The sequence below is a fragment of the Bactrocera dorsalis genome, chromosome 2 (assembly GCF_023373825.1).
Source record: "Bactrocera dorsalis isolate Fly_Bdor chromosome 2, ASM2337382v1, whole genome shotgun sequence".
Taxonomy (NCBI): Eukaryota; Metazoa; Arthropoda; class Insecta; order Diptera; family Tephritidae; genus Bactrocera; species Bactrocera dorsalis.
The window spans coordinates 26,462,326-26,477,786 of record NC_064304.1 but is presented as its reverse complement, the minus strand read 5'-3'; the positions used below and the strand labels follow the sequence as shown (position 1 = coordinate 26,477,786).

The window sequence follows — 15,461 nt, the reverse complement described above, 5'->3', positions numbered from 1 at the left end:
TTGTTGCATACACATTTTTTTATATATGGCAACCCTATGTGATACATGTCAGCTTTCAGTTAAGACATCGATTTTTTAAGATCTTATCCTAAGCATAAAGACTAAATATTTCTATAAAAATTTATCCGTTGACCTTTAAAATTCGCTAATGTGCAATTTCCATAAAACTTATATAAGCGCTCTTGGAATTCATCTCATTTCATCAAGGATTTAGTTTCTTTCATTATCATTATACATATAAGCCTCATTACAAAGGAAGCTTGACGATATTTTTCTCAAGTTAAAAATTATAAATTAATTATTTATTTAGTATTCTAGCCGATTTCTTTATCATCTAAAATTAATTGAGATATGCGTTAATACCTAAAGGGAATTAGCTAAAATATCGAGCTAGATTACTATAGGCTCAATACTTATACTAAATATAAAGCTATAGATTCATAACTATAGGAGTTGTGTTCAGGAACGGAAATATTAAAGTATCGCGGGTTTGGACAGTCCAATTGTTTATTTTTTTACGTACATATCCCTGAAGTACGATAATATTTTCAACTGTAGATATTCAGTGCTTACTTTTTCTAAAGCAGCTACTAAGAATTTACTTGTTTTTATGAGCTTGGAAAGTTCGTTTGTTAAAAGCTTACATTTCGATACTTGATAGTGAATTCTTGGCGAAAAATAGTATCTAAAGATGTCCCTGCCTTCATATACGCCAGACATGACTCGGTGTGACGTTTTCCTATTTCCCGAAATAATGAGAACCTTAAGGGGCTTCGTTTTAGAAAATAGATGAAAATCAAAATAATAAATAATATGGGATGAGGACTATTTTGCAGTCGACAAAATAAATGTAGACAAATGAATAAATGTTTTTTTCCAAAAACAACAATTCCCGCTATTTTTTTAACACAACTCGGCAGTTGCTGCAACAATTTGTTTGATTATCTTCTTTAGAATCGATTTTCGCAAATAATTTTACTTATTCATCTATTATTATGGTTTTGTTACAATATACTTTCTATACATAATATTACATATAAATCCAAGTATATATATACTATATATACCGAGTTATTGATATTAACATTTGTAATTATTACTTAAACATATTATTTATATTTATTGCATATTTGTAGTATTGAAGAGCCAAATGATGACTCATTAATTGATAACTTAAATGTGTAGAATGTGAAAAGAAAACTTTGTAAAAAACCAAAAACAAAACGAATTCGTAGAGAGCATTTGCAAGTATTGTAGTTGATAAAAGAAAACAAAATAAACAAACAAAACAACAACTATTTACGATAATAAATAAAATTGAAGTGTAAAAAACAAATTGAGTGAGAGTTACCACTTCATTTTTTAGGAAAAAATATGCTTTGTACTCAGGAGAGAAATCTAATATATTTGCTACCATTTCCAAAGATCACCACCAACAGCAAAATACCAGAGAGGTTTTCGTATCATAACAAAGGGCTTATACTGGCACACATTCGATACACAACCGTACGTTTAGAATCATATTTGGTCTAGTAAAAAGATCTACATTATTTATCGAGTAGATGGCTTTAGTAATCTGTATCTAGCGTTGTATAAGTGCGATGGGATATTATAATATGGTATTTGAAAGATAAGGATCCATACTAAACAAATTTCTTAGACAGTTTTGTGATTGCTTTACTCAGTTTTGCTTGAAGAGGTGTCAAAGATAGACTCCATATAAGAGTAAACAAGCCATGTTTTACAGTTTTTCTTTCCTAAAGAGCGAAAATGCAAGCCAAGCGGCTAAAAATGTAAATAGTTTTTACATTCCTGATAGTGTAGGAGTTAATTATACGCAATTTTGGTTTCATCTATTCCGTCCGGTTGTGTCGATAATAATTAAGAGAAATTTAAAAGACTACAAACAAGTGTCATAAATTCGCTAGAGAACTCAGCACTAATGGAAGGCCTATAATATAGTGTACCCTATTGTACTGTGCACTTCAAACGTGAACACCATGAAGGCTGGCCTGAGAAAAATATCAAACCATTACTGAATGTCTGGATGACAATATCGATTCATTCGAAAGGCCAATTGTCGAAAATATAGATAAAGTATCAGAAATGTTGTCATGTAAGCTCTGTTTCTTTTACCCAGGCTAAATAAAATAAGGCTGAATATAAAAAGAAGCTCGATGTTTGTATATCACATACAAAAAAACATCATGGACGGATTTTCCATCTGCGAATTGCTGCTGAATTGTAACAAAATCGCTCCCTATCTCTAGCAGATGGTTACTGGCGATGAAGAGTGGGTTATTTACGTCAGCGTTAAGCGAAAACGGTCGTGGTCGAATCGTGGTGTGCCGATGAAAATGGTAGTAAACGCAAGATTGACTGTCAAAAAGGGATTCCTGTCTGTTTGAAGAGATTTGAAGGGAGTCATCTACTATGAACTGCTCCCCTACGATCGAAATCTGTATCAGCCTATTTCCCAAGTGATTACTACCCGTTCACATTTCTGTTGAATGATATTGTTGGTATAAAAATTGGAGCACTATTGATATATTGTTGGACAGTTTCGACGCCATATTCATGAACCTAAGGCTCGTCATTAATAATGATGCATTTCATGTTTACATGGCTTCAGCTAAGTTCTCAAGAATATCATTTTTGCAAAAGAATTTGGTCTTTTGGTACGAGTCCAGCACTAACACGCTTTATACCCAAAACTTTAACCAACATGTGTTGAGTCGATCCATAAGAGATATTGAGGCTATCTGACATCTCTTTGATAACAACACGTCGATTTTCAAGCACTGTTTCTTTAACTTTTTCGATGTTATCGGTATTAACAGAGGTAGATAAACGATTAGCGATGAGTTCACGACGTTCACTGTAAACATTCTGCCACTGAAAAACTGGTGTTCATGATAAAGTCGACTCCTCACACAACTTTTGCAACATTCTCAAAAACCTCCCTATTTCTAATCAAGATGATTTATACGAGCAGGAACTTGTTAAGAATAGAATATTGATAAAACTTTCATATCGGAATTCAGCGGAATTCCAATAACTGTTAATTAACTATGATCCAATACAATAAATACAGCTCTGTAATTCTTTTAAAACTTGCTGTACTGTCATTTACCATAAAAGTTGCAGTTGCGCAATTGCCAGCACTGCAAAAATACCAAACAGACGACTCTTTTTTCAATTTTTTTCACAAAAACGAGCCTATACCACTTTAATTTAGAAGATTCTGAATGAAATCTTAGTAACCAAAAGGCCTGTTTGCAAGCATTCCATCAAACCATTAGTACAAATAAATACGGCAAACACCAACCACTTCCACCAAACTGTTTTTGAACTGTTGAATTGACCATAAAGAGAAACTTGCTGCTGCAAATATAGCTGCGACGACATATACGAGTACATAAGTAAGAACAACAAGAATAAGAAATACTTTATGAGCCAAAAGCATCAAAGTGGGGGCATAAATTATTCGACGTAACTGCTGTGCATTTACATGTGTTTGTGTCGGTGCAGCTGTATGTGTTTATTTGAAACGTTATGCCTTATGAACCCAGCAAACAAATTATTTTTTGAATAGCAATTTTTTTTTTATCTTAAAAACTTTTTTTTAATTAACTTGGAGAATATACAAACCACTATTTTTTGAGGCAAAAGCAATAATTACTCTTTGGACTTAAATAATACATATAACTATATCGAGCGAAGCACTCTCATGTCGCCAACATACTGTTGTTGCAACAAGAATGTTTGAAAAATAGGCGTCAGTTTTGAAAACTTAAAACAAAGTCCAGCAGTGCCTGTCATTTGTGGTGTATGCCGGAGCATTATTCAACAAGTGAAGTGCGTTCTTCGTTTCTTCTGTTTCTTTGTATAACTAAGGTTGCTATTTTCTTGAAGAAGTACGATCAGTATGCTACGAATTAAAAAACAGATGGTACTAGATTCCTCCTTATTCTTCTTTACTGGCGTACACACCGTTTACATGATTATAGCCGAGTTAACAACAGCGCGCCAGTCGTTTCTTCTTTTCGCTACGTGGCGCCAATTGGAGATACCTAGCAAAGCCAGGTCCTTCTCCACCTGGTTCTTCCAACGGAGTGGAGGTCTTCCTCTTCCTCTGTTTCACCCGGCGGGTACTGCATAGAATACTTTCAGAGCTTGAGTGTTTTCGTCCTTTCGGACAACATGACCTAACCAGCGTAACCGCTGTTTTCGCTGTAAGTCGCTGAACTATGTCAATGGCGTCGTATATCTCGTACAGCTCATCGTTCCATCGAATGCGATATTCGCCGTGGCCAACGTGCAAAGGACCATAAATCTTTCGCAGAACCTTTCTCTCGAAAACTCGCAACGTTGACTCATCAGTTGTTGTCATCGTCCATGCCTCTGCACCATATAGCAGGACAGGAATCACTCATTATTCTTATAGAGTTTGGTTTTTGTTCGTCGAGAGAGGACTTTACTTCTCAACTGCCTGCTCAGTCCGAAGTAGCACCCGTTAGCAAGAACTATTCTGCGCTGGATTTCCAGGCTGCCATTATTTGTGGTGTTTATACTGTTTCCAACATAGACGAAATTATCTACGAGTTCAAAGTTATGAATGTCAAGAGCGACGTGGGCGCCAAGTCGCGAGTGCCATGACTGTTTGTTTAATGACAGGAGATATTTCGTCTTGCTCTCGTTCACTGCAACTTATGATTAGTCTAACTCTTGCTTCGAATGTTTGAGAATATTATTCATGTCATGCATACTAATTGCACGACATTTACGGAGTGTAAGCTCTCTCTTAGAGGTGTTATGTGAATGCAGTATACTTCATTAAATGATTTTTCGACAATATGCTAACTCATTATTACAAATTGCCATTAGTATTATTGTAAATAGTTTATTCCTGACGTCTTCTGAAGAATATTTCTTCAGATTTGGAAAGTATGGTTCAACTGTATATGTGGCCTCACCTTGAAAGCGAACAATTTTCATCCAAGAATTTGCATTGTTAAATAACTAAAAGATAATTTTTGTTTAAGGTCCCACGGCAGAGACGACTGAGGCTGAAGGTTAGTAAATCAAAATCTGCCAAAACTGTCATTGACAAGTCTTTTTAGTATTTCGCTTTCAACTAAATCTAGTAACACTTTTAACACACTTGAAGGTAAATATTATGGCGTACTTATGCATTTGCTTGTTGGGATTAATTAGCACAGAACAGCAAATTGAATATTTAACAATAAAGCAATAACAACAACGCCTACAAACGCAGCAACAACAACTATTAACTGCCAAAGAAAACTAACAATCTCCAGCATAATACTTGTATAGCGTCAGCATTAACAAGTGTCAGCTGCTGCAGCCAATCAACCTACATACCTATCACCTTCAATCGATTCTGAGTGCACGCCATCGAATCTGTGGAATCAGTTGAGTTTTTAATTCTCGCGTAGACGGTCGTTTACGGTGATTTGCAAGTTAAGATGCTAAATGGGAAATTCTACACGGGTCTGCCGCCCGGCATGATTGAACGGGGTGCGACACAGCGCAATCGCCTGCAATCAAGTATTTTCTGGCCGGATGACACCAAAGTCGACTCCGCGGTGGAGACGCGCGTCAAACGGCGTAATAGCTTACAAATTGCACAAGCCGAAAGGCCACGGTTGCGCATGCAGTCATCGGTGAGCGGTGGTGGCGGCGGTGATGGAGATATAAATACACGACAACTATTTCAGAAAGAGTTTTCAAAATCATCAATCGAGTTTTTGGATAATCTTTGTGATGAAACGAAAGCTAGAAAACCTTTGCTCTTTAGGGGTCATCGGAGTGCTGGTAGCGAGGTGACAGCCAAACCGACAGCGCTGAAACTGCCACTGCCCGAGAATGTGGTGAACGCTGGCTATACCACTGCCAAGAAGAAGCAAGCGTTCACATCGAAAATCGAGTTCTACGATTATGTGGGTGATGAGTTGAACAATCGAAATAATTTGAGACGTGCCAAAATGGACATGAACGATAAGAAGGAGATGGAGCGGAATACGAAAAACAGTCCCAAATTGCAAGTGAAGAACAATATGCGCGACTTAGGCGCGAATGAAAAACTATATCCCGCCGAGCGACGTGAGAAGGTTGAGCTAGAGAAAGTGGGTAGCAAGAATATGCAGGAGAATACTGAAATAGAATTGAAAAACAATATGCGCGACGAAACGGAGAGCAGAGCTCAGGACCGTTACGCCACAGAAGTATTTGATGAAGAATACGAAGGTGTACGTCACAATTCAGCAGGATATAAGAGAAATCCGCGTGCAAGCGTAGATCGTTTTAGAGACGAACGCATACGTGAACTGGATTTTTTGGAAAGTAGACGCACTGTTAGTCCAGAGCATGGCTACAGGCGTGAACATCGTTTACAAGAATTGTATGAAGATGAATATGGCGCGCCGGATTATGCACCCACTGGACGATATGGACGCGTGACGTCAGTGCGTCGTTCCAATAGCGTTGGACGTTTCACGACGCCACCAAAACGCATACTAAAACAACCCATAAGAGAGCGCAGGCATTACGAGGATTATGTAGACGATGGTTATAGAAGCAGCGATATCAATAGAGGCAATGCCCCTTATAGACGCAGAAATAACGAAGTGTATGAACGCCAAGCTTACAACGAGCACGATGCTGAGGAAAATATGGACTACATGGAGGATCGCATGAGAAATATGCGCGTCCGCACATCACCAAAAAAACATGTCACCTACAGCGATGACACCTACTCGCACGACGATGAAATGCCAACTCAGTCACGACGAACGCTCGCGTCAAACGCGCAGTCGCGCAACCGCGCGCCACCACCATTAAAAACAGCAACAAATATGCGCACCGGAAGCAACAACCTGCAACGCCAGCCAACAGAGTTACGACGCTACAATAGTGAAATCGATATCGCAGATGATGCTAATGTGGAGACGTTAGAGCCGGAATTTATGGAAAATGACATGAGCGGCAGCGCTGCAACAATCAAGTCATTAAATATTGCTGGCACTTACAATAACAAAAACAATAACCGCCCGTGCATTGAGGGTGAAGAGCACAAGCGTGTGGTCAATAAAATAAATAACAACAAAAACAATAATTACAATAATACAAGCAGTCGTCTTAACAATCAAACTATAGCATCAGCTGCACGAAAAATCACACCAAATATGCCAACAGCCGCGACAACAAAGCAAAACACCGACACCACGCGAAGCGCAACACCAGAAGCGGCGGCGGGAGCGGGCGTTAAAAAGCATTTGCGCAGCAGCCTCTGTTTTAACAATGGCGAGATCATTGCGAGCGATGACGGCGGTTCGACGTCCGTAAAGGCACCCACGCGCAATGCGCGCAGCACGGCGACGCGTCAGCGCATTAGTGTGGGTCTGCCCGATTAACAGCTGACTTGGCGCTGAGCGGCTTAGAGGCGGCATAGTTGGACGCGCAGCTGCAGTGTATAGCGCGAGCTTGGTGAATGGCTTGTACGCGTACTTGTTTTGCGGCGCGCGCTCGCTAATACAATGATCATTCATAAAATGAGCTATATCATCGTAAAATGTTGTTGTTTTGGTTTTGTCTTTAAATGATCGAATTTTATAAATGGAAAATTAACAAAGTGACTTTATGAACGTTATAGTATATATGTGCATACACATATGCAAATTTCAATGCTATATACAAATGTTTCGGTGCATGGTATATATGAAAATATGTATCAGTATTTCATTATTTATGGCTTCTGTGTTTTTTTATTGCGCTTAACTAGTATTTTATGGCATTTTGTGTTCTTAAAGTTGGAAATTCATAAATACAATGACAAGCCTACACTCAAATTCAAGATCACGTTTATGTAAACAATTTTCGTACTTACTACAGCATATATTATATACATACAAATAATATTTTTTGTTGGTTATGAAGCTTAATGATATATACATATATAAATACAATTATATATTTTAAAGTGATAATTGAAAATATTTTTACAAAAAAAATCTCAGTTGAAAATCTGAAAATTCGGTAGGCTCTTTCTGGGGATTAATACTAACTTAGAAAACTAATTTCAATTGTTTACAACAAAATTTGTAATAAACAGCTGTTCAATAGTCAGCTAGAATGACGTTAGCAAATATCTTGTCTTCATCAGCTATCTGTATTATTTGAAAACAGCAGCTTCTGTCGAAAGTGTCAATATGATGACTAACAATAATTTTAAGTTTAAGCTATTTTTTTCGTAGAAATCAAATCTATATTACAATATATATATCTGGAAAATTAACATTATTACCATTGAGTTTTATAAGGGGTTACATTGGTTTTCTCGGGTAAAAAACAGCCTTATTTCAACATTTTTTTATATAAAAAAAGGAAAAATATTTTTTTAGCATTTTTATTGTTAACAAGGAAATTCTGAAATGTTTGGAAACAAATTTTTAAGCCCGTCTATTGCGACACCAATTCCGGAGACCTCTCGGAAAAAAGATGTTATCCTTACAGGATAATCTAAAGGGAAAAAATAAAACCTTAACTTAGAACTTGGACGAAGAAAATAAACTGAAATTTGGATTTTACATTTTTACAAAAAAATTTAAATTTCAGTGAACATTTCGTGATATTATTTTATTTGTTCATATACTTGTAATCGGAAAAAATCCTCCGTCCAAATCTTTAAGAATTGTATCTCAAAGACCTGTAAAAAATTACATGAAGATCGGTTGAGTAGCTCTCGAGAAATCTTGCCAACCGACTTCAAAAACACAGTTTTGAGAAAAACGCCTTTAAAGGCGGCGCACTTAGCTTGGCTAGCCTTGGCTAGCGCATAAGTTCTCAAAGCCATATCTCCGAAACTACTACTCGGAGATGTTATAGAATTTAATTAGACAATAAAAAAATTAGATTTGTAACCCCTTGATTCCAATAAAAAAATCAATCGCTTTTCGAAACTCATTGGTGAGGGTAAAGAATTTTCGGCCGAACTGTGGTCGTGAAGTAGAAGTTCTTGAGTTTTATAAGTAATAAACGGATTTTCTCGAATTCCGCAAAACCTTTTATAAAAGTACTATGGCATAGTAGAGTTAAAAGCCCAAATTCTGGATTACAAAAAGAACTACAATCCTTGTGTAAGCATTTATCTCACATAACCTCCAAATTTTATGTTGACATTACCAAGTTTTAAGTTTTTTTATTTTTATTTTACAAAACATCTTTTTCTTCTTGAAATTTTTATCCATATGACTATAGTATTTTTTCGGAAATCGAGATAACCCTTAATACTCAACCAACCCGCTCTCATTCACTTCGTACTACTACCCAGCCTCTGATCGCCTGTATGTAAATGATTTTTCCTTAAATTTCTGCTATATTCTCTACCTTCTCTCATTAGTTTTATTCTATCATTATTATTTTTTCACTTTTTACAATTTTCCAAAGGCTCCACTCCTCCTGTTCTAAAAAGCTAATACACTATAATATCTAATTTCCCCTTAACTATATTTCAACCGTCTTTCAATGCCATGATAAATATATGTAGATATGTATCAATGAAAAATAATTGAAATTAATGATGTTGGAAAGTTATTGGTATTTAAAACAGTTTTTATAAAAATAAATAGCTCGGATTTTCGTTTGAATATATGTATGTAATTATTTGTAATAAATTATGTCTTATATATTATGTAACATATGTCATATCAATACATAATATAATAGATATACACTTACTAACTAGCGTCGTAAATATTAGAATTACTTTTGTTGTAGTGAAGGAAATTTATTTACATAGTTTGTATAGTAAAAAATACTTTCAATTAACAATGTTTTGAAAAATAAAATATAATAAAAAAAATGTTAACCCAACTAAGAAAATTAGTTTTTGTTGTTTAGAAAGTACATAAGCTCGAGTTTATTATTTTCTGTTTGTGAAGAACTCTCAGGTATTCTCTTGTATGTCGATTGAGTAAGAAAATTTGATAGATTTTTGAATTACTACTGTGCCCAAAAAATAAAGTGACATTTGAATTTAAACAGCGCGCGTCGAAGGATTTGGAGAATTATTTTTTTTTAGGTTGGTAGCACCGTCAGTCACATTTATGTCAAATTTCATGTCAAAATATTCATTAGTGTTTGAGATACGTGTCGTTTTGGGCACAGTAGTATATAGCTATTTGATGGTGAATCCCGGTTAAAACAGTCATTCGTGGTGCTTAAATTTTCAACAATGAGAAACAAATGTTCAATCAACGGTTGTGTCGCTATAAATCCAAATAAATGCTTAGTTTTTGTGAGAAGAGTTTTATGTAAAGCAATCGAACTTCTGAAAACTTGGACACCTGCGGAGCAGTGGCTACTCGTGGTACCGACGAAGGACATATGGACGGGGAGTAGTCGCTGGAGCTTTTTCATAGATAGGTCGAAGGTAGGAGGGTAGGTTGGAGGGAGAGCTTTCTGTAAGGAGATCTCAGTAAAGCCTAGATTAGTAGCTTCAAATTGATGTCTCTTTCTAGGAGATGAGCGTTCACTCGGATAATAGAGCGGCAATACTACCTTAGAGCTCGCTGACTGTGCACTCAAAGTTAATCAAGGAGCATCTGTCCTCACTAAAAATAACATCAAGTTACTTCAATACCAGACTCTTTTGGTTGTCTGGTCATAGCGAAATCGCTGGAAACTTCAAATCTGATGAGGTAGCAAGAGGGGGTTCACATCGGAGTGGTAACGAGTTGGATCTATGTTGCGTTCTAGCACTGGAACTATGGACCTCGTGTGCGCTTAGCAGGCCTTTATAACCAGCATCTGGGCTACTGCGAGATACTTTTGGGCTAGAGTGGAATGCAGAACATATACTGAACTATTTGTCCTTAGCAAAATTCAACTTAATCCAATCGTGGGAGTTCTTACTGGACATATGTACATATAGTAAATGTGTAGACAAAGTTGTACGAAAACTCTTTTCTACTACTACTAATACTTCTCTTCCATTGTTAGCATTTACAAGATTGAGGTCGAAAAGCTTTGTTGAGAGTCTTCATAAACAATTTCATAGAAGTATTATGTACCTAAATGAACCGGCGTTCTAAGCCTTTAAAGGGTGGTCCCTTCTAGGATCAACTTTCTATCATAATCTTAACTTGACCCTTTGATAGGAATTTTTCTAAGGTTAATATAACTGTAGGCACGAATTGTTCAATCAGACTGGCAGCACTTACGGTCTAAAACTATAAAACGAATGCCCTTAGATGTAAAAGTTTTGACTACAGAGCAGCTCTCAATGGTGTATCCAAGAGGACTGTTATAGAACTCCATGCTTGGAAAATAGAGGCAAATTTGTTTTCTAGTACGTCATCTGATTTGAGCGAAGTTTTCAATATACGAGACTAATGAATTTGCATGCTTGACTTTGGCTGTTCAGAGAGAATATCAATGAAATCTGGTTCCCATAAAACCAAACCATAAACGTTTTGTAGCGCAAAACCTTTCTTTGATTAACTTTGACCCTCCTTCGATTTCGGAGAAAGTCTTGTCAAATACTCCGACTTTGTTGCGCTACTGTCAATGTAATTTCACACGTTTAACTGCAAAAACTTTATCTACTATAAGCTAATCCGTGTAATACTCCGCTGCTAAGCTTGACTTTATTGCATAAAGATGAAGACTCTGGAGAAAAGTAAGTAAATTCAAATAACAAGTAGCCTGTCGATTTTGGCTATCAAATTACGACAAGCACGAGCTCATTTATGGCATAAATATGCAAGCATGTGGCTTCGCTTTCAACAACTGTCGCTATTACGCAATTAAATACAAATCTCACCTGTATTACCGACACATCTATTAGTTTTAAGGAGCTCCCCCAAAATCGGATATTCCCGCCGGCTACTTTGACGGTAATTAAAGCAATTGGTTTTTCATACTATTTAGACGTTGCAATTGCATTTATGCGTGCCAAAGATAAACATAAATGAATGCATAACGAATGCAACATGCGAAGCATAAAACGCGAACCCGCCGCACAGCTCACCCGACAGACAGGATGTGCCGAGGAAATGTGCGCATGCGCGATTATATGTACGTGCCCACGACAACTATTGAGTAATTTGAAAAATTCAAGTCCAACACGGCCGCACAAGCAAGCAGCAAAAGAAATGGTTACGCAACAGTTATTGCGCGCGTACGAAATAAAAGCAACGACGGAAAGACGAAGAAAAACGACAACATGAAGTAATCAATTACAAAAACACCGGCAGCAATGAGGGAAAATAGCTGCAACTTGCCACTTGCAACGTGCAACTTGCCAAGCAGGCGACCTGTTGTTGCTAGCCGCTTGCGAACGCATACAGACATAATAAATAAATTGCCAAACGAGTGCAAAGCAAGCCAGTCAGTTACAAGAAAATTGTTCCGCATTGGCGCGCAGCACATCCTGTAGCGCCAACGAATGGGCAACACCAACAGCTGCTTGCTGCTGGCTCGTGGCTTGCTACTGACAGCGACGTACGTCAATGCCAAGGCAATCGGTCGCGGCCTTAGAAAGTAGTGCATGAGCTGCGCGACTTGCGGCATGCGGCATATACATACATATGTAAGTGTGTACCTTCAGCTTGCAACGTGCAACATGCCACATGCTAGCTCCTTATGGCAATCCGATTGACTGCATAAAGCAAAAGTTGCAATGTTGCCGCGCCTGCTTGCGGTGTATGTGGCTTAGTTGCACGCGCACGTTTCCTGCATTTGAACCTGAACTTCAAAAAAACGAAAGCAATTGCTTGTGGGTAAATAAAAGTATGAGACAGCGACACAGTCGTATTATGTTGTATTATTTAGTCATTTTCGGCTGATTTCTTATTTTCTTATTTAACCCGTTTGTTGCTGGTTCGCGCCACTTTGTTGCCAAATCCGATTTGTCAATTTTAATAAACTCATATAATGATAGATATGCAACATAACCTAGCAATTTGAAAATGACGATGTAGTCTGTAACAAGTTAAACAGGTAGTTCCCAACGCAGGAATTTTCAGTAATAAATAAAAAGCACTTCAAAATCGTTTAAGGTGAAAAAGTGGAAAATGTATTTTTGGAGGTGTCAACTAATTGAATTAATTGGGTAAAACGACTTGCAAAAAGAATGTGCGAATATTTGGCATACCTTCGTATTATTAGTGGTCCCTTTATGGTGGATTGTTGCAAACCTGTTGCTTATTTTAGTCCTTGATTAGCGGACATTTTATGGTACATCAATGTGAACCTGTTGCAAGCTACAATTTAATTTCAGATATTTTTTCTATTTTTGATTTTTAATCCTCGACCATTAACATGGGCTTCGAATGTAACGTTTTTAGGAAATCTAAAATGATAAGATGTTTTGAAAAAAATATCCTTTCTCTCTTTCTCATCCTCTCTCTCTTCAAAGCGTATGCTGAGTATAGAACAACTTTTTTGCTTTTGCTTTAACATTTTAATAAGAGGTCTCAACTGGCCGGTTAATTAATTATTTCGTTTATTCTTTTGGTGCGAAATATGGGCTTCAAATATTTTCTGGTCATTGCAAATGAGTTAGTCAGCCTTCATTATGTGTTCAGAAATATAATGGTCACCGCAAAGCACTGTTCTTGAGAGGAGATCCCGGAGAACAGCCGTAATTCCTTTCCAAATAAATACTTTTACTAATACTAACTCTTAAAATACAATTGAGAGATGCCATAATATGTGTACAAATGGATCAATAAATTCAAAAGTTTTCCCAGAAAAAATCTGGAAAATTCGCTTTTTCGGCTTTTTAACTGTATACATATAACCCCTTAAACGAGTACTTCGATATTCAATTCTGTGGGCAAAAAAGAGTAAGACTTTGTTCATAATTGTGAAATTTTTAATTAATTTTTCAAAATCTATGACGGGGAAGCTCAAAGTAATCCCCCCTTGAATCCATGCAGTATGCGGTGGTGTAGTATCGCGGTTTAAAAACCAAGAGTTGGCAACCGATAATTCCGGCTCTTACGATCATTATTCCTTGTTAACAGTATGGTCGGTAGGCAGGAAATCGGAAATCACCACACTTCGATAATCGAATAAAACGTGGCTTTTGGGCTTCGGCTCACATTTGCCACGATATTCGATATTCTGTTTCCGGGTCGTAAACAAAGATCCAAGATTCATCGCCAGCAGTAATACGTTTCCTGGTAGTCAGAAAGCATTGTTTCACAGACATTAACGTGATGCTGTTTTTCGAAAAAATTGAGTTATTTTGGAACCAATCCTGCTTTCACTTTTATTAGGTCGAAATGATCTAGCAAAATGGTTTTCACTGCTCTTTGCGATATTCCAAGGATATCAGTAAGATCTTTGACTGTTAATCGACGAATCTGAACTTCAATTGCTTTATTTTATGGCCGTTTTGATCATCAGTTGATGTTGATGACCGTCCTGGTCGTGGTTCGTCGTCAACGCGTTCTCGACCCTCTTTGAATAATTTGTACCTAACAAAAATATTTGTTCGCCATAAATAATTATCGCCAAAGGTCTTTTCCAACATTCTGAACGTTTCAGTATCAGAAATTTGATTCCGTACACAAAATCTAATGGAACTTCTTTGATGAATAATTTCAATTTATAATTTTAACTCTCTTGTGCGAGATATAGATGGATAGGTAGAAATAAATGGTGGATTGCATCGCAAACTAAGGCTTGTCACTCCCCTGATCACACAGACTCATAATGGACCAGTACTTTGATAAATTTCAGTATCCTGCTAGGTGCTATTGTGTCGAATCTCCTATCCCACTATTGGGACATATAGAGCGCCTTTATCCTGTGTCCATAAATTGCGGTCTAGAAATAGGTGTTCGGGAGTTTCCGGTTTAAGTGCCCAAGAGCAAAATGTTACAAGTATTAGTAATACTTACAAATCACAGCTGAAATGTAGCCAAGGATAAGTCCAATAATGGACTAGACAATTAGATTGATTATTATAAGTAATGTAATTTTGTATTACTGGAGAAAATAAGTTATTGTAGCCATTAGTAGGCTGTATTTATGTTTCAACTTCCGTTATCTCGACAATTAGATAAAAGTGCTTGCAGTCTTTGCGAGCAGCTGAGCCTTGATAAAACCCTTAAGTTCAGGGTTTCTTGTAATGAAATATTGGATGGATCAATTGAACCGTCTACTCTCACTTCTGCTTAAATTTTCAAATTGTTTTAATTATTTCTATGCCAGGAATAAAAAGTTGTATTTGCTGAACGTTAGACAAGTAGTTAGTTAGTATTATATTTTAGAGTGTAACCACGGACAAGGTATAACTCTAACTTCGCACAATGCGGTAGAATTTATAGAATTGAAAGAAAAAGTTAATGGTTTGGATTCTCCGAAGCATAAATGTAAGGAAAATTTACTACTTGCAGCTAAGAAACATCTACAAATTCTACAAATTG

General features: G+C 36.9%; 1 protein-coding gene across 1 annotated transcript; it reads left to right on the top strand.

Moving 5' to 3' along the window:
• Positions 1-5,240: 5,240 nt before the first annotated feature.
• LOC105233905 (transcription initiation factor TFIID subunit 1) lies at positions 5,241-8,938 on the top strand. Its single transcript, XM_011216081.4, has one exon. It carries the CDS (start codon positions 5,490-5,492, stop codon positions 7,434-7,436), a length of 1,947 nt encoding a protein of 648 aa, XP_011214383.2. The 5' UTR covers positions 5,241-5,489; the 3' UTR covers positions 7,437-8,938.
• Positions 8,939-15,461: the final 6,523 nt, after the last annotated feature.

Coding starts and splice junctions, on each gene's coding strand:
- LOC105233905 (XM_011216081.4), top strand. CDS start 5,490: ATGCTAAATGGGAAATTCTACACGGGTCTGCCGCCCGGCATGATTGAA.